At 39.9% G+C, this 23732-nt stretch overlaps 1 protein-coding gene across 1 annotated transcript in view; it reads left to right on the forward strand.

Moving 5' to 3' along the window:
• Positions 1 to 23732, forward strand: part of LOC144599426 (anosmin-1-like) — a 104261-nt gene that overhangs the window by 11454 nt on the left and 69075 nt on the right. The window contains exon 2 of the mRNA XM_078410291.1: positions 20165 to 20212. Coding sequence (XP_078266417.1) covers positions 20165 to 20212 — 48 coding nt within the window. The remainder of the gene's footprint in view (positions 1 to 20164; positions 20213 to 23732) is intronic.

A 23732-nucleotide genomic window follows, 5' to 3' on the forward strand; every position in this document is an offset into this window, starting at 1 on the left:
ATTCTCTGCCTCAGAAGGCAGTGGAGGCCAATTCTCTGAGTGCTTTCAAGAGAGAGCTAGATAGAGCTCTTAAGGATAGCGGAGTCAGAGGGTATAGGGAGAAGGCAGGAACAGGGTACTGATTGAGAATGATCTGCCATGATAACATTGAATGGTGGTGCTGGCTCGAAGGGCCGAATGGCCTACTTCTGCACCTATTGTCTATTGAAAAGGAAAATCAATTTTGAAAGATGGGAAGTTTAACAATAGGAAGTGGGAAATTAGCACAGAAGAGGAGTTTTGGTCTGGGGCAAATCAGCCATGATCACATTCAATGGCAGGGCAGGCATTTGTGGCCTGTGGGGCCACTCTTGCTCCTATTTTTTGTGGGGGGTTTTTATGACCTGAAGCCCTATTTCTCCATTAAAACAAAAGGAATAGGAGATCCCACGCCAGAATCCAAGAATTAATTCCCCAGCATAAACGGGCAAGAGTGAACTTTGCCATTGGCTTCATGTAGAGTTTTGAAAAGTGACCGCACCCAGTATCATTCCGTAAATTTCGGACTTTAGCATTTGGATGGCATGCACAGATGTCACAAACTTGTTGCTATTTCAAATAAAATGTTACAAATGTTAAACTTCAAATAAGATTTGTGTATGATTGGTAATAAATTTTGCAGCTTATCGAGCACATACCATTCTCAAATCTATCTAATTTGTGTTCCGAGTCAAAATTTAATGTAAGTTGGAAATAGTAATTGTAAAAGTCACCTTTAGGTACCGCTTATAGTATTCTTCCTGTTATCACTAACTCCTCTATTCAATATTACCTGCTTGTTACCCTGGGGCATTTTATAAACCATGCTTTATCTTGAATCAGTGCAGATTTTATAATGAACTAATAGTCTTTTTAAGTGAATATTTACCAGTTTTCTTCTCTTGGAATGTTACTTGCTCAGAGATCAAGAAAATTTATGATATCAATTAATGCTCGCTGCAACGTACAGCTAATAATGTATGAAGTATTTAGATTGATATCTGATAGGATTTTTTGGGGTGAGAATGAATGTCTGATTTGTAATTAACCGAGTTTTGAATTTGGATATCTGATTGATTTTCGGATTTATTGGTATCTCCTCATGTTGACTGATTTCATCATAATAATTGTCAAAAGCTCACAAATCTTCCACATAGTCCTCCTAAACATGCTGAGATAAGTATTGTCTACTTCTGAGTATTTATTGTTCCTGAACATTTTTGACCTGCCAAAGACTTGTCTCTGGAGAAAATTGGCATAGGATTGATTTGATTTAGTGTGGTTTCATTTAATCTGTTTCAAAAAACAGATGCTTTCTGCATTATATGTTAAGGGTTAGTAATTCTATATGGTGTAAGCAACAAAGAATTATAGTCTACTGAAATTCAATGTAGTTCAGGAATGGAGATTGTAACTTGGTCTCGTGGGAATTCACTTTATATTCCAATAGACAGGCCTAATACCCACTTTAGTCACTCTGCAGTTTCCTATCTAAGAGACCACAGACTTTATTTTGGCCTGATGTACTTGTACTGATGAAAGATGATGTACTTGGTTTGCAAGATTATTTCCAGGGCTTTGAGAATATTGAATTTTGGTTTATCTATGGCCAGGCATATCATTCCATGAGCACAGCTACTCAAGAATTCCATATTCAGGATTTCCCCCCAGAATTTGTCGACTTCCACTTTCTGCAGGAATAGAAGTCAAAACAGAAAATTCCAAAAAAAACTCAATTTATAAAGCTGAATCTGTGAGAATCAGAGTTAACAGTTCAGACTGAAAAAAGTTAGATATATTATTTTTTTAATGGGGACAGGTTGCTGGAGGCAAATTCATTTTTTTGCTTTCAAAAAGGAATTGGTTCAGTACTTGGAAGAACAGGGCAAGGGTGTTTCTGTGTTTTTGTTGTGTCGCTGGCAAAGACTCCAAACAACAAATGGGCCTTTCTATGATACTGGATGTACAGTGGGTTGGAAGATATTATCTCACAACATAATGAAATGTACATACTTAATGGACAGGTTCTGCCACAGCTGAACATTACTTTTGTCATTTATTACATCAACATCAATTTCTCCGTTGCTGATTTGTTATCTGGCAAATAGCCCATCTGCACATAATCAGCAACTTGCGTTGGTTAACAGCACAAAAGAAAATTAAACCACTCAACTTGTTCAAACTATTTTCAAGGTCCTTTGAGTTAATATATTAAAAATCTTACACAAGGCTGTGGCTCAGAATAATTGTACTTTTTGAAATTGTTTACATTTCTAAGAATGAGGCAATTTTTGGAACCGGGACAGCACAGCTGTGTAGCCAGTGGAACCGATGCTTCACAGGTGCCCCGGTTTCTTCTGACTTCCGTGAGGCACGTAGGTTGGTTTGTTAATTGGCCACTGTAAATTGTCCAGTGCAGTACAATCTGGGGGGAGTTAATTGGAATGTGGGGAGAATAAAAGAGAATTAGTGCAGGATTAGTGTAAATGCGTGTTCGATGTTCAGCATGGACTTGGTGTGTCAAAGGACTTTCCCCCCATTTCCCTTTTATCTTGCATGACTCTAAATATTAACTGTTCCTGAGTATATATTTCAGAAAAATATTTCCTGACTAAATACCTCAATGCTTTATCACATCGTAGAAAAGCTTTTGTAACTTGTCCCAACCTAAATTAGTCAAGGGTTATAGTGAAGCTGCTGACTGTGTACATTTTGAAAATCATACTATCATTTGAATCTCACTCTCCTGATAAATGAGTATGCTGAGCTTCAATACAGATCCACAGGACATTGTTGCAGCAGGAGGGCGAAGAATGCCTATGTATCTGGCATGGAACCACATGGAATCAGACTCGTCTGTTCATTCAATCATGTTCCTCTCCCAAAGTATCCACTTCAAGGATAGAAATATGATTCTTTCAAAAGATGATTGCTAATGAAACTTGATCTTGCCAGTTAGGAGTCGCAATTGATGAATGATATCAAAAACTCCTCTCTGCAAATCTGATGAATAATATAATTTCCTCTGTAACAATCATCACACGAACATCGCTCAAAAAAGTATGCAGCTACATGCTCCAGCAGAAATAAATTGATGTGGAATAAATCAAACATATAGTACTGATAGGAAAAGGTCACGGGAGGTCCACCCAAATCTTTCACAGTCAAGATCAATCATGTGAAGAGAGTCATAATGATTCAACTGAACAAACCCCTTTTGTGACTGGTATTTGATATATTTAAAAGGATTACTTTAAAATATTAAGACGGGCAACAAGAAAAAGATATTAACTACCTCCGGCAATGGGAACACACATCTTCCAAATGTTAGAATGTGCAGTCGTTTTGTGTGTACTCACAAAGATGAGTTTAAAGATTACTTTTCTTCAGTATTGTTAAATCTCTTTCAGTCATGCTCATTCAAATGATGATCTCATTGATATGCCGTGGCGTGCAGTTCCATTATATTTACTCAGGTGGATTTGTACTTCAGTGTAGGTAAGTCATTTATTTGTCAGGATCCTATAAACTTTAGCCTGAAAAAACAAACTTAATTTTTAAAAAGTGTGGGTCAAAAATCGTGCTGTGCCTGGAAGGGCATGTGAAACATGCGATGTATAGCAAGCTAATGCATAATTTATATAAGGACTTTCCAGTACAAAACACAATTGCATACGAGATCAAAGGATTTGTGTACAATGGAATAGACCTCACTCTTTGAATGTGCTCTAAAGCCTTTCCTCCACCATTGCAGCATGAATTGTGGGTAGTAAACAGTTTATGGGTCATGGGGGAATGGGAGTCAGGGAATGTTTCAGTAGAGAGCAATCCAAAAAAAGTGTGGTGTGGGTGGTATCAAGATGACAATTGGAAAGGCTCGGCACTGGAAGGGTTCAGTTGGACTATCGGGAGAGGGGGTATCAAATGTTATTTTTGCAGGAGGGTCTGAATTATGAAGGGGAGAGGGGATTCGAGGTGGAGATGTAGTGTGGTGTGGTTTTGTGCAGCTCCACCTGTGCAGTGCGGTCAGTCAGGAGCTGCATGCACAATCATGCACACGTGATTGCTCAGGAAACTGGAGGTGATTTCCCACATAAACAGGAGAAGCATTCTGCACACCTGCCATGCCCTTGTATATCCTGAAGTGACGACGCAGGTAGACAGGGTGGGAAAAAATGGCTTCTAGCAAGTCGGGATGTCATGCTATCGTTGGTGAGACAATGGAGTAATTTGGAGTATTCTGTGCAGTTCTGGTCAGCTTGCGAGAGGAAGGATGTCATTAAGTTGGAAAGGTGTAGAAAGAACATCACCAGGATGTTAACTGGGTTCAGAATTAGATGTACTTGAATTAAATCAGGCATCCTCTCAAGATGCATCACAACAGTGCTGACACACAGAATACAGACCACAGGGCTGAAATAATCTGATGTATATTGAAGAAACCAAGCACTCAATGCAGCAGGCTCTATAAACTGAATAAATTACAGAAGTTTGGAAAATTAATTCCATTTTACCAAATCAACCTGTTCGCTTCAGCACAATTACCAATTGCAAATCGTATATGCAAACAAGAAACCAAATCATATCAAAGCATGGAGAACATTAGAGTTGTTCAGTAACTTTATGCAAATGTGCATCATATTGTGGTGAGTAGGACTTAGCAATACTCAGTCAAAGATTGAAATTCTTTATTTTTAACATAAATAAGATCCCATCTCGTGCTGGGGCACCTCAAGACTGTGTGCTCAATCCTCTACTCTTTCTATACTTGTCACTGTGCAACCAGTCACAGTTCTAATGGTATCTTCAAATTCACTGACGATACCACTATTGTTGGACAAATAATGGATAATGATGAGTCAGAATATAGGTGAGAAATTGAAAATCTAATTGAATGGTGCCGGATCAATACTCTTCTTTCAACGTCAGCAAGACCAAGGACCTGAGTGTTGACTACAGGAGGTGAAAGCCAAGGATCCATGAACTTGTCTTCATTGACGGAACAGGTGGAGAGCATGAATAGCTTCATGTTCCTGGGAGTGCATATCTCCAAAGACCTGCCATGGGGCCAGCACCAAGAAAGCATCAACACCTCTACTTCCTTAGAAGATAGAAGAGATTTACTACGTCGATGAATAATGTATTGAACCTCTACATGTGTATGGTAGAGACCATACGGACTGGTTGCATCACAGCTTGGTTCAGCAACTTGGAGGCCCAGGAACAAAGATTACTGAGGGTGGTAACACTGCCCGGTCGGTCCATCGCAAATACTGTCTATCCACCATCAATGGATCTGTAGGCGGTGCAGTCTCAAAAAGGCAGCCAATATCATCAAAGATCCTGGCCACACTCTCATTTTGCTCCTACCATCGGGAAGAAGATGCAGGAGCCTGAAAACCATGATCACAAGGTTCAAGAGTAACTTCTTGCCAACAACCACCAGGCTCTTGAACACTACACAACACTAACCTTAGCAACTATAAACCTCTGACTGCTTTTGGTTGCACACTGTTCTGCTGTTGATGTGTATGAATATTAAACACTCTTGACTCTCATTGCAGTGTCAATACCGTAGTTATATTACTACAGCAGCTTCAGAGTCCTGTTAGATTCTAATCATTTCTATAAAATTTGGAAATGTGAAATCTCTAGCTGTATATCTGCTCTCGTTCTCTTAAATCCTCAGTCTTTGATGCATTCCCCTCTCCTACATTCCTCCTCATTCTTGCCAGAATCTTTAACACTGTAATTCTACTCCTTTAGATTTACTCCGTAGACCAGGCTTTATTTTCCACTTATTATAAAAACCAAAACAAAACCCATTGTTTTGAACAAAATGTTGGTCATGCTTTCTAATCTATTCATCCATGGCTTAGCATCTGTTTCCCCTAGCCCTTTATCTAAATGCTGTTGTTTCATAATGGTCACTATCTTTGAATTGCTAAGTCACATTAAATTTCATTCTGACTGTTTGTAATCTAATTGGAAACATTTTTGGTTGAAGAAGCCCTGTTTGTTGAAGCCTATGTAGTTTTCCACATGTGTCATCTGCCACCCTTGCATTGAAAAGGTTAACCTGGGTTGGGCACAGTCTGCAAGCCCTGTGGCAAAGTGTACTTGATCTCTCTCCTATAATTGATGGAGTCTGAGCCCCTCCAGTGATTGCACTTTGATTCCTGATAAGATAACACCTAACTAGCTGAGAAAGAGGTGGCACATGGAGAAAATGGACCCATACTGTTGTGAAGGAGCAATGTGTTAATTATGCAATGGATGAAGTAAGCTGCCCCTTAAGCTTGCATTCACTACTCTACTATTTAGAGAATGCTTTCTTTAGATATTTATGATTTCATTCTTAAATCAAGCAATAATCTCAAAACTTTTATTACTTTTGGTGCTTTAGTATTTCAAACTGTTGCCGTGACAGAAGGGGTTCTTAAATCCTTTGGAGTATTTCCTGTGATTAAAGCACTTAGTGGTGCATAAGATCCTGTTATGTTTACTCTTTCTCAGAGTAGTTATAATCTGTAATTAGACTGATCTTCCCAAATTTGAAATCTTAATTTTAAGTACAAATTTTTTTTGTGGAATATTGTCCGCCTTTAATATTTAAATAGAAATCCATTTTGTCCAGATGTTTTAAAACTGGAAACCCGCAGAATCACTGATTTTTAAGCTAAACATACATGAGGAACCTTTGACAGTGAACAAATATAGTATTTTTAATCATCATTTCTCATAAATTACAGAAGCGAAACAGGTTAAAAATAACTAGTGATAACATTATTAGGTACAGCTCCTGTTGAATTGATTAAAGCATATGTGGGTAGGCTGAATATAGTTGATGAAAGTGGTGGCAGTATGTGGTTTGTGAAGTTAATGGGAGGATGCGGTTAGGAAACGTGGTCATGATGCAAGGGAAGACATAGCCAGAGGAAAGAAAGGGAAATCTGTTAATCTGTAAGTATTTGATCATGCAATTGCATCGGAAAAGGCAAAGAAAGGGATTATTGGAGCCCTTCTCATTGAGAATTGTAATTGTAATGGAGATGTAAGGAAAAAGAATGTGTGTGGCCTGTGAGATTTTTTTTAAGAAGAAGGACTCAAAATGCTGGAGTAACTCAGCGGGTCAGGCAGCATCTCTGGATAGAAGGAATGGGTGACGTTTCAGGTCAAAACCCTTCTACAGACTTTCTTTAGTTTAGTTTAGAGATACAGCATGGAAACGGGCCTTTCAGCCCACCAACTCCACACAGACCATCGATCACCCGTTCCCACTAGTTCTATATTATTCCACAGTCTCATCCACTCCGTAAACACTAGGAGCAATTTACAGGGGCCAATTAACCTTGTAAGATATTACGGCTTCAGCATGTTGATAGAAACAAGCACAGGTTTTCAGTAAACGCTGTTGCCAGTGTGGGTCTTCGTTATTTTACAAAAATACACTGCGCGTACTCACACATATTCACGAAACTGATAAGATATTAAATATATCACATGACACAAATCATACCATTCTCATATTCGGTTCTTAAAGTTACAGTTGCCATTATATACACTACACTGCTGTCCCCTTAGAAAGTAAAATAACTTGTAAATTAGACAAACAAGAATTATTTTATAAATTTAATCTGACCACTGGTTTACGCACACTTTCTGATCTCCCGCGTGGTTTGGGGGAGTGTCAGGTTGTGGTTCTAAAGGAGAGTCAAGTTCAGGATCATTTAACTTTCTTTGGAGATTCTGATTTTACATCTGAACTTGGAGTAATACCAAAAATCCACATGAACCCTCTGAAAAGGTCTAAGCCACGACCATGTTTGCAAAGGGGTTTGGGCAGGCCTACTTCTACAACTTTGGCGGATGGTACATGTGCTTGCCATTGCTTCTATGTCATTGTCTAACCTTGGCCAATACATGCAACCTCTGGCTATAGACTTTATTCCCCCAGTACCTCAAAGGTTTTAAAGGTATTTTATTGTCACATGTACCACTGTCACATGTACCTGTGTGTTCACAATGGTTCTTTAAGTAATCTTTGTCTTAAACAATTGGGTACTACTACTCTGTAACCCCATTTAATATACCCTTGCTCACATGACTGTTCATGTCGTCTATTGTGATAAGATTTTAGTTCATTAGTACATGGTTTTATTTCTGACAATCCACACAAAGTTTATTCGTATACTTGTGTTAGCACTGTTGAGTTTCAGCAACAATTTCAGCTGCTATGACTGGAAAGTCATTGTCCACTGCTTCTGTGACGTAGATGGCACCTTCAGTGCCCACATCTGGTTCTTCATGAAGCAAACGCGACAATGCATCAGCGATAGCATTTTCTTTGGAGCAGCGGTACTCAATGCTGTAGTCATACTGTGACAGGAGAACTGCCCAGCACTGCATCCTTGAGGCTGCCATTGTAGGCATTGCTGACCACGGACTAAGAATAGCGAGAAGTGGCTTATGATCAGTAACCAGGGTGAATTTCCTACCCAACAGAAACTGATGGAATTTCTTGATCCCAAAGATGATACCAAGTGCTTCTTTCTCGATTTGTGCATAATTACACTCACTCTTGGTAAGTGTAATTATGCTATAGGCTTTTCTTCTCCATGTTGCATTACATATGAAATCACAGCTCCTACCCCACAACTATACACATCACAAGCTAACTTTAACTCACAATATGCATCGTAGTAAACAAGTAATGCATCACTGGTCAAGCTCTCGGGTAAGAAGCGTGAGTAATACTGTACCATACCCAGGAAGGAGCGGAGTTGAGACACATTCTGTGGTGTTGATGCGCTTGCTATAGCTTCAATCTTTTCCTTCACTGGTTGTAGTCCATGTTGATCCACTTCCAAACCAAGATACACTACTTCGGTCTGTAAGAATGCACATTTGCTTCTTTTCAACTTTATATTGTGATCATCAAGCCGTTTCAATACTTCACTGAGTATCTCCAGATTCTCCTCCTCAGTAACAGTTGCAATCAGTAAGTCATCTTGATTGCTCAAATAATGTGATATTCCTTGCAGCATCCTGTAGCTTGGAAGATCTTTGGTGCTGACTTTACACCATAGGGTAGCTTTGTGTAGGAATACAGCCCTGTGTGTGTGTTCATGCTGGCTCTTACGATCAACATTTAGCTGTGCATGTGACAGTTCTAGCTTAGAGAATACCTTGGAACCAGCAGGTTCAGCGTATAAATCTTGTGAGGTTGGTAGTGGATACTGTTCATCATCTACTGCCTGGTTGATGGTCACTTTGTAGTCTCCACACAATCTCACTGTGATGTCCGCTTTCAGAACCACTACTATTGGAGTAGCCCAATCACTGCGATCTGTTTTAACCAGTACACCGTTTTGTTCCAAGTTTTTGATTTCAGCTTCCACTTTACTTTTCAGAGAATATAATAATAATAATAATAATATATTTATTTTATATAGCGCCTTAACACATGCACAAAGCGCTTTACAAATACAATTAACATAGAAACAAACAGACAAACAGACAAACTATCCTGACGGAAAAGCTATGGCACTAGTCGCGGTCTACAGTAGACTGGTTCCACATCAGGTCCACATCAGGTCCAATCCTGATGTGTGCTTGCTCACCCCTTAGGCCATCGTAGCTGTCATTGAACATAGCATGATGTTTCTGCAACAACTGATCCAGTTATGTTTGCGCTTCGACTTGGAATACAGATTTCCAGTACAGTTCAGTAAGCGGAGCCAATTTTTGCCCATCAGCATTGGCCAATTGACATAACTTGTGACAACTATTGGCAACTTGAGTCTTGCCTTTGTGTTGTACATCACAAACTATCTCTCCACGTGTCTCCAATACTTCTCCAGATTACGTTTTCAGCTAAACGTTTGTTACCGTGATAGGCATATTGCTAAACAGATTCATAGGTATCTTTGCCTATAATTGTGCAATCAGCAGCAGTATCAATACACATAGTAATGGATTGATTGTTCACTTTGACCCTTGTCTGAAAATCTTCCTTTCCAGACCCGCCGTTCGTAGTATAGATGCCGTACAGTCCAAGTTCGTTACTCGCTGACTGGTCTTCGGGGTTGTGATACCCACGCATTTGGTTTTGTCCAGCCTTTTGTTTTGCTTTGTCCTGTGATGGTGCTCTGCATGCTGATGCAATGTGGTCTTTCTTTTGGCAGTTGTAGCACGTAGAGTCCTTGAACTGGCACTTTTTGCTTTGTGTTGACCATTGCATCGATAGCACATATCTGCGCTTTTCCCAGAACTTTGCTGTGAAGGCCTTTTCTCTGTCTTGTCATGCTTGTGTTTTGGAACTGCCTTTTGACTGTTGACTGTGTTGGTTGAAATTCATGTGCACTTTGACACGCCATCTCCATGGCCAAAGCAGTTTTGCATGCCAAATCAAAGGTAAGGGCTGGTGTGTTCAGTAATTTTGATTGGATTCGCTCTTCCAGCATCCCACATACAAATCTATCACTCAAAGCTCGATCCAGAAATGTTACAAAATTGCAGAGTAGAGACAACTTCTTCAGTGAGATAATGTACTCGCCCACAGTCTCACCAGCCGTCTGTTTTCTTGTGTGAAATTTGTAGCTTTCTGCAATCTCTATGGGCTTCATGGAGCGAGCATCAAGTTTTGAAAGAACAGTCTCAAATGAAACATTCCTTGCTTTCTCTGGTGCTAGGTTGGTGAGAGTTTCATAAACCAGGACCATTTTCAGTTAATGGAATGGCTTTGTTTCGTTCATGGATGGCCTTGTTTTGTGCTCTTACCTGCACTTGATCATCATCTGTTTCGTCCGCTTCAATAAGGTAATTTGCAATAAAAAACATTTCCATTCTCTCACAGTATGCAGTAAAAGTTTCACCGCTCTTGGCGAAAGTCCCTAGTCGGCCTATGTATCCCAAGGATGCCATCTTGCCCCGTGGACACAACACAAAGATAATAATAATAATAATGCATCACATTTATATAGCGCTTTTCATATACTCAAAGACGCTTTACAGGGATTTAGAGAACATAGGGAAGTGAATAAATAGATAAATAAGTAAACGAACAGAGAAAGGAGACAGAAGGTGAGGTGACCTTCAGTGGTTGAAGGCAGTACTGAACAGGTGAGACTTCAGTGATGTTTTGAATGTGGTGAGTGTGGAGGAGTCTCTGACGGTTTGGGGTAGTGAGTTCCATAGGGTGGGAGCAGCGATGGAGAAAGCCCTGTCCCCCCAGGATCTGAGTTTGGTCCGGATGTGGGGGGATAGGAGATTGGCAGCAGCAGAGCGGAGGGTGCAGGTGGGAGTGTGCCTGTGGAGGGGGTCGGTCAGGTAGGATGGGGCCAGGTTATGGAGGGCTTTGTAGGTCATGAGGAGGATTTTGTACTGGATTCTCTGGGGGATGGGGAGCCAGTGGAGTTTGTAAAGGACAGGGGTGATATGGTCACGGATCGGGGTGTGGGTGAGTAGAGGGCAGCGGAGTTTTGAATGTATTGAAGTTTATTGATGATTTTTGAGGCTGTTGCAGTAGTCCAGACGGGAGGTGATGAAGGCGTGGATGAGGGTTTCTGCAGCTGTGGAGGAGAGGGATGGACGGAGACGGGCAATGTTTTTGAGGTGGAAGAAGGCTGTCTTTGTGATGTGTTTGATGTGTTTGTCGAAGGAGAGGGTTTGATCAAAGATGATTCCAAGATTCCGGATGTGAGGGGAGGTGGATACTGGGAGACCATCAATATTGAGGATGAAGTTTTGGGTGGATTTGGTGAGCGTTTTTGGACCAATGATGATGATTTCAGATTTGTTGCAGTTGAGTTTGAGGAAATTTGATTGAAGCCAAGATTTTATTTCAGTGATGCAGTTTGTCAGTGTAGAGTGTGTAGTGGTGGAGATTGACTTGGTGGAGATGAGGAGCTGGATATCATCGGCGAAGCAGTGGAAGTTGAGACCATGACGGCGGATTAATTGACCAAGGGGGAACAGGTAGAGGATGAAGAGAAGGGGGCCAAGGACTGAGCCTTGGGGGACACCTTGGGGGAGGGGAGCGGTGGGGGATTTACAGTTGTTAATGGAGATGAACTGGTGCCTGTCAGAGAGGTAAGATTTGAACCAGGATAGGGCTGTGCCGGTGATGCTAAAGGAGGTTTCAAGTCGGGTGAGGAGAATGGAGTGATTTATGGTGTCAAAGGCGGCGCTGAGGTCAAGTAGGATGAGGATGTTGAGGTTGCCAGCGTCGGAGGAGAGGAAAAGGTCGTTTGTGATTTTGAGGAGCGCAGTTTCAGTACAGTGGTTGGAGCGGAATCCGGATTGGAAAGTTTCATACAGGTTATTGGTAGAGAGGTGGTATTTGAGTTGGGAAGCTACAGCACGTTCCAAAACTTTGGACAGAAAGGGTAGATTGGAGATTGGTCTGAAGTTGTTTGGGGTGTCAGGGTTGAGACCAGGTTTTTTCAGAATGGGGGTGACAGCAGCGATTTTGAGGGATGGCGGGACGATGCCAGTGGACAGGGAGGAGTTTATTGTTGCAGTGATAAGTGGAGTGATAGCCTGACAAACTCTAGAAAGATGATTTGTACGGCTGCTGCTTTAAACTACAGTCCCATGCATAGAAGGATCTGTGGCCTATTGTGTCCAGTTTGCAAACAACTGCACCACAGCTTCGTATTTGCTGTTTAAAATGTTAAACAATACTGCATATTGCAAAACAGTCCTTCACTGTATTTAAAGGTTGAGTTCACAAACTTTATCTGATCCTCGTCGCCATTGTAAGATATTACGACTTCAGCATGTAGATAGAAACAAGCACGGGTTTTCAGTACACGTTGTTGCCAGTGTGGGCCTTCATTTTACAAAAGTACACTGTGCGTACTCACACACATTCACGAGACTGATAAGATATTGAATGTATCACATGACACAAATCATACCATTCTAGTACTCGGTTCTTAAAGTTACAGTTACCATTTTATACACTACAAATCTCTAAACCCACATATTTTTGGGATGTGGGAGGTAACCAGAAACCCACACACTTGCAGGGAGAATGTGCAAACTCCACACAGACAGTACCTCGGGTGAACACCCAAACCTGAACCCTGGTGTCCGGCGCTGTGAGGCAGCAGCTCTAACATTCGCACCACTGTGCCACGGGAGAACAAGATAATAATTTCAATCTGAGGAAAATGTAATGAGATGGGTGTTAATAAAATTACATTGAGAACAACAGAATAAACGTTGAACTTAGCAAAGGGCTGTAGCGAGGAAAAGACAATAGCTTGGAAATTAATGTGCTGAAATTAATCAAAAGAATCGGCTTGATTTTTTTTTTGGCTTCTATTTTTTTGTTTGGTCGATCTCTGTTAAATGGAGGGCAAAAAATGTGCATGTTTCTGACATCTGCTGTGACATTATGTAGGTCCTTTCAACAAAGGCAAATATGATATAAAAACACAACCAGGTAAATAATATAGTATTTAATGTTAGTGTACTACAGAAAATTCATCATTTTGATGCACTGAACAAAATAGTACCGAATATTGGTTTACTGAATAGCTAGGATTTTATTTTTAAAACCTGTTCATCATTAAATGCAATAAATGCAGAGAATGTTGGAAATGGAGAATGTCAGCATCAGTCAAGAGAGGGATATTTTATGATATTTCAAGCATATAACCTCATCAGAGTAGAACAATCCTGATTACAATGTACAATCAGGACCCCATTACCTGCTTCACTACAGATTGCTAACAGCTGTTCATTTATTTCCCGAATTTTGTTTTTATATCAAATTTCCATCATTTGTCTTTTTTCTTTTTTATTTGTAACCAGCTTATGTTTCTACTCTAATAGCTTATCGCTGAGCCATCATAACCTGTTAGAATTGTTGGATTAAAACTGCAAGTTTTTACAGGTATTTACCCACTTCTCTCGTGCATGATTACTTTTCGCCACTGAAGTTTATGATAGTAGAAAGCACTGAGAAAACTATATATGTCCTTATAACATCACAAATCTAAGCCAAATCTAAATGGCATAGCATAAAGGAAACACCTTACCATCTTCATTTGAGAAGCAAGTGAGATATGTTTATGTTGTGACCGGGAACTACTTGAAGTGTGAATTGTTTCATTGTGAAGCTGCCATGAAAACAAGGTATCATGACTATCATAACAGATCATTATAGTGAAGTAATAGGTGACCAACTCCAACTGTATTTGGGCAGTATAGTGGCAGAGCTAGTAGAGCCACTGTCTCACAGCTTCTGCTATCAGGGTCCAGTGTACAGACACTCGATGCTGCCTGTGTGGGATATGCACATTCCCCCATCGGGTGTGTGATGGCTGGCTCATATCACTCTGATTATTAAAATGTGTCTTTGAAGACACATTTTCTTGACTATTTTCTCAAGAAAACATGTTTGTGTTTTTGATCCAGAAATTATACATTCAATTGTCAAGGTATTTGGGAACAGAAGTTGGAAAAATTAATTCTATTCTGGAATTGAATGCAATTGAGTCTGAAGAAGGGTCCCAACCTGAAACATCACCCATCCTTTTTCTCCAGAGATGCTGCCTGACCCACTGAGTTACTCCAGCACTTTGTGTCTATCTTTAGCATAAATTATCTCTGTGCTACAATCGAGCAAAGGTTTATCTTTGCATTATTTAGTCTCATTGACACCAAATTGCTCTTTCATCCCTATTTTCAAATCCCATGGCACCATATTCTCTGAAATAATTAGTGTTTTTCTACAAGGATTGTAATTTTCAGGAACACATGGACAGCCTACTCATAGCACTCAATCTGTTCAGTCCATCTGGGTTCCTGTTGATAGAGCAGAAATCAGCAGCCACACTTACTGCCAGTAATGTTCATTGTCTAAATTTCCAACATCCTTCAGTCAGCTAGCGTCATATAGCATGAAACCAGGCCCTTCTCCATAACTTGCCTATGCCAAGCAAGATGCCCCATCTACACGTGACACCTGCTCACGTTTGGCCCATATTCCTCTAAACCTTTCTTATCCATGTATCTATCCAAATGTCTCTTAACTGTAGTTATTGTACCTGCCTCAACTATCTTATCAGGCAGCTTGTTCCATATATCCACCACCCTCTGTGTGAAAAAGTTGCCCCTTTGGTTCCTATTAAATCTTTTCCTTTTCACCTTAAACCTTCTCTGGGTAAATTCACCTCATAATTTTATACACCTCTATAAGATCACCCCACATCCCTCTGCACTTCAAGGCATAAAGTCCTACCTAGCCTGTTCAACCTCTCCTAGCTCAGGCCTTAACTGCTAGAAAAAAACATTTTGTCATGCCTGCCATGAAAGCTAGCTACCCATGCTCAGAGTAAATTAATATATTTATAAATGATATGGTTTTAAGATGAATAGACTTTTAAAAAGTGATTGTTCAGGTATATGAATTGAGATTGAAGGCTATCGAGTGAAGTTGCCAAGATGATGAGGTCAATTTTCTTGCAAATCACCTAATAGCAATAGCAGAGAGGTCCAGATTTGTCATCAGTTACCCCTGGGCAAGGACTCTCATGTAAGATTTGAACAAATTCAATTATCAGCAGATTATTCTGGTTTGAAAAGAGGGGGTCGGGGGAGCTTATATCTCGTTAAAGAGGAATCTAAAAAGTTGAGAGGTGAAGATACGATGAATGGTCACAGTCTTTTTCCCAGGGTGGGGGGAGTTCAAAACTAGATGGCATTGATTTAAGATGAGAGGGATAGATTTAAAAGGGACATGAAGGGAAACTTTTTCACACAGATGGTGGTGGGTATATGGAATGAGCAGTATGTGGAAGCTGTAGAGACGGGTACAGTTACAATGTTTAAAGGATATTTTAATGGTTGCAGGGGTGGAAAAGATATGGGCCAGGTGCAGACAGACATATCAGCATGAACAAATTGGGCCAAAGGGCCTGTTTCCATGCTCTGAGACCATGACTATGAGGTTGCTTTCTGTGATGAGGGGTGTTTCTGAACACAGCAAGCCTAGTCTTAAATCTCTAGTTTACAAGAGTGAAAGGTGACAGATATATTCAACAGAAGATAGTGTTAATGTATGGGGATCGCTGGGCGGCACGGACTTGGAGGGCCGAAAAGGCCTGTTTCCGGCTGTATATATATGATATGATATGATAAGCAGTAATTTTCAGTACAAACTCCTGGAGTTGATGGCAAATGCCAAAGAGGCAGTGGAACTGCTCGCTCCCACACTGCCCAATCTGGACCACCCAGATTGCCAGAAATTGGGTGATTTGCTGGGAAATTGGCCTCATCATCTTGACAACACCAGTGCATGGCCTTTAATACCACATATACCCGAACACTTTTATTTTTAAATCTGGTCAGCTTAAAAGAATGTTACATATGGAAAAAAGGTCTAACTGACTAAACGATACCAGTACTTGAAGAAATCAAGTCTGAAGTGGAAACATCACCAATACTTTGGTGGGCCAGCCTTAATTATCAGATCAAAAGGATTAGCTGCAAGAGAGAAACTGTCAATGTTCTGACAGAGAATTGTTTTCACGATCACTGTTCATCTTTGGGGATTTAAAGTAAACTCCTCCCTCAGGGCTGTGGGCTCTGTCTAACATTCTGAGGTCTAAAATCCCGCGCAGACCTCAGCTCTCCAGCTTTGGATGTGGTATTCATTGCAGCTGTTGTTTGAAGATTTTGCACTTTGTTCCTGTTAAAATGAAACAAAATATATCAAATCACCAGCAAATTGCAACCAATTTTGTTACCAGAATACTAAAATTATAGTTTTGGTTGTAGGTGACTGTGTGTATTTGGAAAATCATTTGGGAGATGGATGGCAGATTTCCGTCTTTCAATTCTTGTGCTGAAGTTTCTGTTACATACATTGTTTTCCTTCATGATATCATCACATATTAAATCTCAAGTTACCAAAGGGGTCGCAGCTCTTTAACTCTTTAGCTCTGTGCTCCAATCCTTAATAGAGCAATTTGTAAATCAAATGTGTCGATCTCATTATTTGGTTCACCTGCTCCAGTAACACCATTTTTTATGTAAGTCAGAGAAGACTAGGAAAATTTGTTGTACAAGTACAAAGCTGTCGTCTTGTTATTTTAAATATATCTCCACATCTTCACTCTTAAAGCTCTTTGAATATGCTGTGACCTCCCAGATTCTCTATTTGAATCTATTTTTTTCTGCTCCAGCCAACAGCTCCAAAACAGGTCTTTATCAGAGTCACAAATGATATTTCAAGTCAGAGTGACAAAGATTAATCTGTCCCTCCTCTACCGTCTGGACCTACCTACTGTCTGTAATCCACTTAACTGCAATTTTACTCCAAACACCACTATCACCCATTTGAGTGAGGCCACACTCACTTTCTTTCTGTCTATCTGCATCTATTCCGTTGCAACCAAAATACTTTATGCTAATGGTCACGTGTGGCTTCTCTGATGTTTCCCTAAGGTTCTCCCTTTTGCCACTGACAAATATAAAGATAGGATCAAGTGTAACCATTTGGTCGTTTGGGTCCATTGCACTGCTCATCCACTTCAGTACCCTGTCCCTTCTCCCCCTCCCCCCCCCCCCCCCCCCCCCCCCGAGCCCCTAGTCCTTTGGGCATTATGAGATATATCTACTCCTTAAACATTTAATGACTTGGCTTGGCTTAGCTTCTTCCTCTTTCTTTAGTAGAGAACTCTGCAGATTCACAATCCTCTGGGTGAAGAAATGTCTCCTGATATTGGTGATCCTCGGGCTGGTTCTGGACTCTCCATCCATCAGGAACATTCTCTGAATGGTCCTATTACGATTGTACATGTTTCCATGAGATTTCCTCCCATTCTTGCATATTCCAATGAAAATAATCCTAACTGACCCAATCTCTCCATATACACCAATCCTTTTTAAGATAAGAACATTCCTCCTCAGATAAAGAGACCAAATCTATACACAAAATTGCATCTGAGCTCTCAGCAAGGCATTGTTCTTGCTGCTGCACTCAAATCCTCTGGTAGTGAAAGCCATCAGACCATATGCCTGAATAACTGCTTGTTCTGCCTAAATACTTATTTTCAATGACAGGTGTACAACGATTCATTACACCTGTTCCTTTTCCCAATCTATAAACCTTTGGCATATCTCCAGTGACTCTTACAAACTTCTGCACATGCACCATAGAGCATACTATGGAACGGAGATGAGGAAAAGCTTTTTCAGTCAGAGAGTTGTAAATCTGTGGAATTCTCTGCCCCAGAAGGCAGTGGAGGCCAATTCTCTGAATGCATTCAAGAGAGAGCTAGATAGAGCTCTTAAGGATAGCCGAGTCAGGGGGTATGGGGAGAAGGCAGGAACGGGGTACTGATTGAGAATGATCAGCCATGATCACATTGAATGGTGGTGCTGGCTCGAAGGGCCGAATGGCCTCCTCCTGCACCTATTGTCTATTGTCTATACTGCCGGGTTGCATCGCAGCTTGGTTTGGGAACAGCTCTGCCAAAACCACAAGAAATTGCAGAGTTGTGAATGTAGCCGAATCCATCACACAGACCAGACTTCCATTTTTCTGAGGCACTTCACGCTGCCTCGGTAAAGCAGCCAACATAATCAACAACTAGTCTCACCCCGACCTTCCATTCGACATCAGACACAGGAACAGCTGCTTTGTTATCAGCTACTCAACTGTACTTTTATAAGCTAAAGTACTATTCGATTCACCTCTACCCCATTGAGGACATGGGACTTCGTATCTGGAACCGTTGCGCTGCAATGCTGAGAACTTTATTCTGCAAGTTCCCCATTGCTGTATCTATTGTGCTTTAGTTTGAACTGATTGTGTCTATGTATGGTGTATCTGATCTGTTTCGATAACATACAAAACAAAGCTTTCCACTGTACCTCGGTACGTGTAACAATAATGAACCTAAACGTAATTTGTGTAAGCATAATTTGTTTTTTATTCCATCGTACTATTTTATTCGGATTCAGGACCCTAGTTTCTGATTGAAGTTACTTTACATTTTAATGAAGAATGCTCTTCCCTAAACACAACGAGGTTGTTAATTATTGCTTTCTCCTTGTACCATGCCCAATCATGTGAGTATTGTGTTCAGTTTTGGTCACCCTGCTAAAGGAAAGATGCCATTAAGCTGAAAGAGTGCAGAGAAGGTTTACAAGAATGTTGCCAGCACTCGAGGAACTGAGCTAAATGGAGAGGTTGAAAAGGCTAGGACTTCATTCCTTGTGTCGCAGAGACTGATGAGTGACTTTATAGATGTGTGTAGAATCACAAGGGACAAAGATAAGATAAATGCACATTGTCTTTTTTCCCAGGATAGAGTAAACAAGAATCAGAGGGTGTAGGTTTAAGGTTTAAGTTGAAAAGGTAAGGATTTAATAGGAACCTGAGGGGCAACCTTTTCACAGAAGGTGGTGGATGTATGGAACAAGCTGCCAGTGAACATGGTTGAGTTGGGCACAATAACAACAGTTAAAAGACACCTGTGAAAGAAGGAACTGCAGGTGCACGTTTAAACCGAAGACCAACACTAAAAGCTGGAGTAACTCAGCGGGACAGGCAGCATTTCTGGAGAGAAGGAATGGGTGACGTTCCGGGTCGAGACCCTTCTTAAAAGAGACCCGGACAGGTACACGAATAAGATTCCACGGATGTGGATATGGGCCAAATACAAGCAAATGAGACTAGCTTAGAGGGGACATCTTGGACGACATGGACAAGTTGGGATGAAGGGCCTGTTTCCAAGCTGCATGACTCAATGATTATATAAATCTAAAACATTTTTGAAAGAGCATGATTAGCAGTGTGGAAAACCATTTCTTTTTTTAATTTTCATCATCAAAAAATATTTTATGTATTTAAAGTGCATATATGTAAATATGACTAAGAACATAGTTGCTGCTCAAAAACAAACATTTTAGTAAGGATTCAGCAAACTTAACTCCTCCATGAACCACAAAAATTACAAAATGTTACTTGTAACAAAAATATATTCATAAATTTATTGTGTCAATTCTTATTGCATTAAATATTGTTGAGCTGTGGTTAAATATTAGCTATTTTATTGTCAGATTACATTATTTATTTTTCAGGAGATTATTAGAAAATTGATAAATTAATTTTGCTTTGCAGAATGATGAGATTCTAACATGGTGTGAAAGACACAGGAGATGTACACAGGTGAGTAGTCCGACAGTTTTCTTTGCAATATAATTCAAATGCAATCCCATTTTGCAACTTACATTAAATGTATTTCTTAGCTATGTGCTTGTTAAAACAGATGGATCGTGTAATTCTTTTTAACCCAGTTCCTGCAAAAGTCAATGGTTTATTTGTAAATAAAGCAGCAGGTTTCCTGAAGTTTGCTGATGGAATTACAGTAGATGGATTACATGAAGGAAAAAAATTGGAAAAGTGATAATGGGACATTATGAATCTCGTCAAAAGGGGTGTCTTTAGATGCTCCATGTTTAAGCTGCTGAACCTTTTTGCTTCAGTTTACCCACCTGGAACTTAATCACATGCATCATAATGTCTTGGACATCCACACACCTGGAAGTGATTTATAATATTGTGACCCTAATCATTATTTCAACTGGTCTTGTTAAACTGTGAAACTGGAGCATTCCGATTTCTGTCTGCCGTTTCTGTTTGTGGATTGTCAAACTTTTTTTGTGCTAGCTTTCAGAAGTGATGAAATTGCTCTATGCATTGCATATTACGCACAGGAATATACACAAGAAAATAGGAGCAGGAGTAACCCACCAGACCCTCAAGCATTCCTCGCCATTCAATATGATTGTGACTGATCTGCCAACAGCCTCAACTACCCTTAATGCCAATTCCACGTTGTTCTCAACTGCCTGATTTTCAAAAAATTATCTGTGAGAAGATATTGCTATAAACCTCAGTTACAAATGACTGTCACCTTACATTGTAACTAAAAGACCTTTGGACAGATAAATGTGCAGAAAGGGATTTGATGGGCAAATACAGGCAAATGGGACTAACCCAATATTCCGACTTGGTCGGCATGAACAAGGTGGGCTGAAGGGCCTATTTCAATGCTGTTCAGCTTTATAAATCTATGAATCTATAACTATGTCCACTCGTACAAGACTCTTCCACATATAGAAGTCGCACAACATTCACCTTGTCGTGCCCCTTGAGGATCTTATATAATCTATCGCTGCTCCATCGAGAGTGTGCTGGCATACAGTATAACCACATGGTATGCCAGCTGCTCAAAAAAGGACAGGAGGGTCATCACGACGGCCCAGAAGATCATCGGCTGCTCACTGCCCTCCCTGGAGCACCTGTTCAGCCTACGCTGCCTCAGTAGAGCAGGCAAAATAATAAAAGATCCATCCCACCCCGGCCACCGTCTGTTTGTTCATCTGCCCTCTGGTCGACGTTTCAGGTCGATCAAATCCCGAACAAACAGACTTAAGAACAGTTTTTACCCCAGGGCCATACGAGAACTGAACACTACCTTCTGCACTAGGCAACACTGTTAAAAAATCTTTTGTACTTAATATAATTGTATTTATTTGTTTTTGCATTTATTGCATATATGTTTTTACGCACCGTCAGGATTGGCTATTTTTTAATTTCGTTGTACTCGTTGCAATGACAATAAATGAATATTATTATTATTATTAATTCTGTTAAACTTCAAACTTCAGTTAATTTTCTTCCCTGTCATGGTTTATAGATGGCAACATGCTGTTGCCATTATTTTAATTGCTTTATTAAGCAATTATTAGATTGCACTGTTACTTGTGCTTTAAGGAATTATATATCTGAATCTTCATGTTTCTGTGTTTATTAATACCTTTCAACATCTGTCCATTAACCATTATTTGCCCATTCTTAATTCTTCTTCCAAAAATATTTTATTATGAACTTCCCAATATTCAATTGGCTCTGCAACTCGCTGTTCTATAGTATTTCCATACACTTTTCAATTGCTTTGTATCCGTTGCTAGCAAATTGATTTCCACAACATCTATGTTAAGACAAACCAAAACATGATACTGTGGCACATCTTGTACGAGGCAACATTAGTTTTTTTTCCCCTTACCTTGAAGCAGCAGTAGGTCATTTTGCCTGCAGAGTAGGCAATAGGATCAATCCCATTTCAACACTAACTTACTGGAAGCAAAATATAAGAATGGCATGGCAAGAGCATCCGGGTAATAAGTCCAACAATTCATCAATTTTGAAATATAGGATCTGGGAATGAAAGAGAAGAAGCATTTGTGTGTGAAGGTCCATAGAATAAAGAGAGGGAAAGAAGGATCGAACTGAGAAAAAGGGAAAGACAAATTACAAAATATTAAAAAAATTTAAATCTTAAAAACAATCGGAGAACAATTCATTCAATGCGGGATTGAGAATAAACAAAGTTATTTTTCTTTTGGAATGGAGGGATTGATTGGTATTGTATCAAAATTGTCATATTGTTACATGTTGGCTGTGTTTCTAATAATGAGCCCAAATCTCTTGTTAAAATAAATAGGAAATTAACATGAAAATCTGGTAAATTCTCAAAGGTAACGGAGTTTGCAAATGACTGAATATAATAAAGTAACTATTAAGTTTGTGGGTTTTATACAGTAACTGGCATATGTCTCCCACCTCTGAACTTCCTTGTCATTGTGCAGGAATAATCACTTGCATCATTAACACGACTTTATTTTTCCAGGAAGATTTGTCCCCAAACTTCTCTGATCCAGGCAACATTCTGTCAATTTCTTCTCGTGCTGCTGGCATTCCTTGTATATAATTTAGTTTCGTTTATCATTGTCACGTGCACCGAGGTACAGGCAAAAGCATTGGTTGCATGCTATCCAATCAAAGAAAAGACAATAGATGATTATGATCAAGCCGTCCACAGTGTACAGATAAAAGATAAAGGTTACAATATTTAGTGCAAGATAAAGTCCAATTAAAGGTAGTTTAACGGTCTTCAATGAGGAAGGTGAGATGTCAGGATCACATTCTAGCTGGTGAGAGGACGGTTCAGTTGCCTGATAGCTGCTGGAAAGAAACTGTCCCTGAATCTGGAGATAGTCTCCCTGCTAACTTTTATTTCTTCTAACAGTCTTCCGATGAGATAACTTTGAAATTTCGAATAGAGTGTCTGCACCGTTTCCTTTAACCAACTAGTTACTCCAAAATAAAACATCACATTTGTCAAAAGAAATTTGAATTTAGTAGATCCATCCCATGGCTATATTCTCAACAGAATACTTATTCATACATAGATAATATTGCTCTGTCTGTATATAATTTTTCTTTAGGTAGTTCAAGCAGCTCTCAATCCAAGATGTTTCTTTGCCCTTATCTCTATCCAATTTTCCTACCCATTTTATCTGTCAGAGTAACTTGTCTCAGAATCCTAAGCAAAATCAGGGGAAAAAACAATTTTGGCCATGCACTGTATATTCTATATTGTTCGTCACTGTCACTATTCTATATGAACTGGGATTATCTGATGTCCGAGTTACATTTTTCATTGTTTAAAGTTTTATTTGATTTCAGATATGCTTTTTCAATTATTTTGTAAAAAAGTTCGAGTCTAATGTTTATCAGAAAGATGCCTGGGTTAGGGGGTATTAGCTGGAGGGAGAGGTTGGACAGAATTGGATTATTTTGTCTGGTACGCCGGAGGTTGCAGGAAGACCTGATAGAAGTA

This window comes from Rhinoraja longicauda, chromosome 13 (genome assembly GCF_053455715.1).
Source record: "Rhinoraja longicauda isolate Sanriku21f chromosome 13, sRhiLon1.1, whole genome shotgun sequence".
In the NCBI taxonomy this organism is placed as follows: Eukaryota; Metazoa; Chordata; class Chondrichthyes; order Rajiformes; family Arhynchobatidae; genus Rhinoraja; species Rhinoraja longicauda.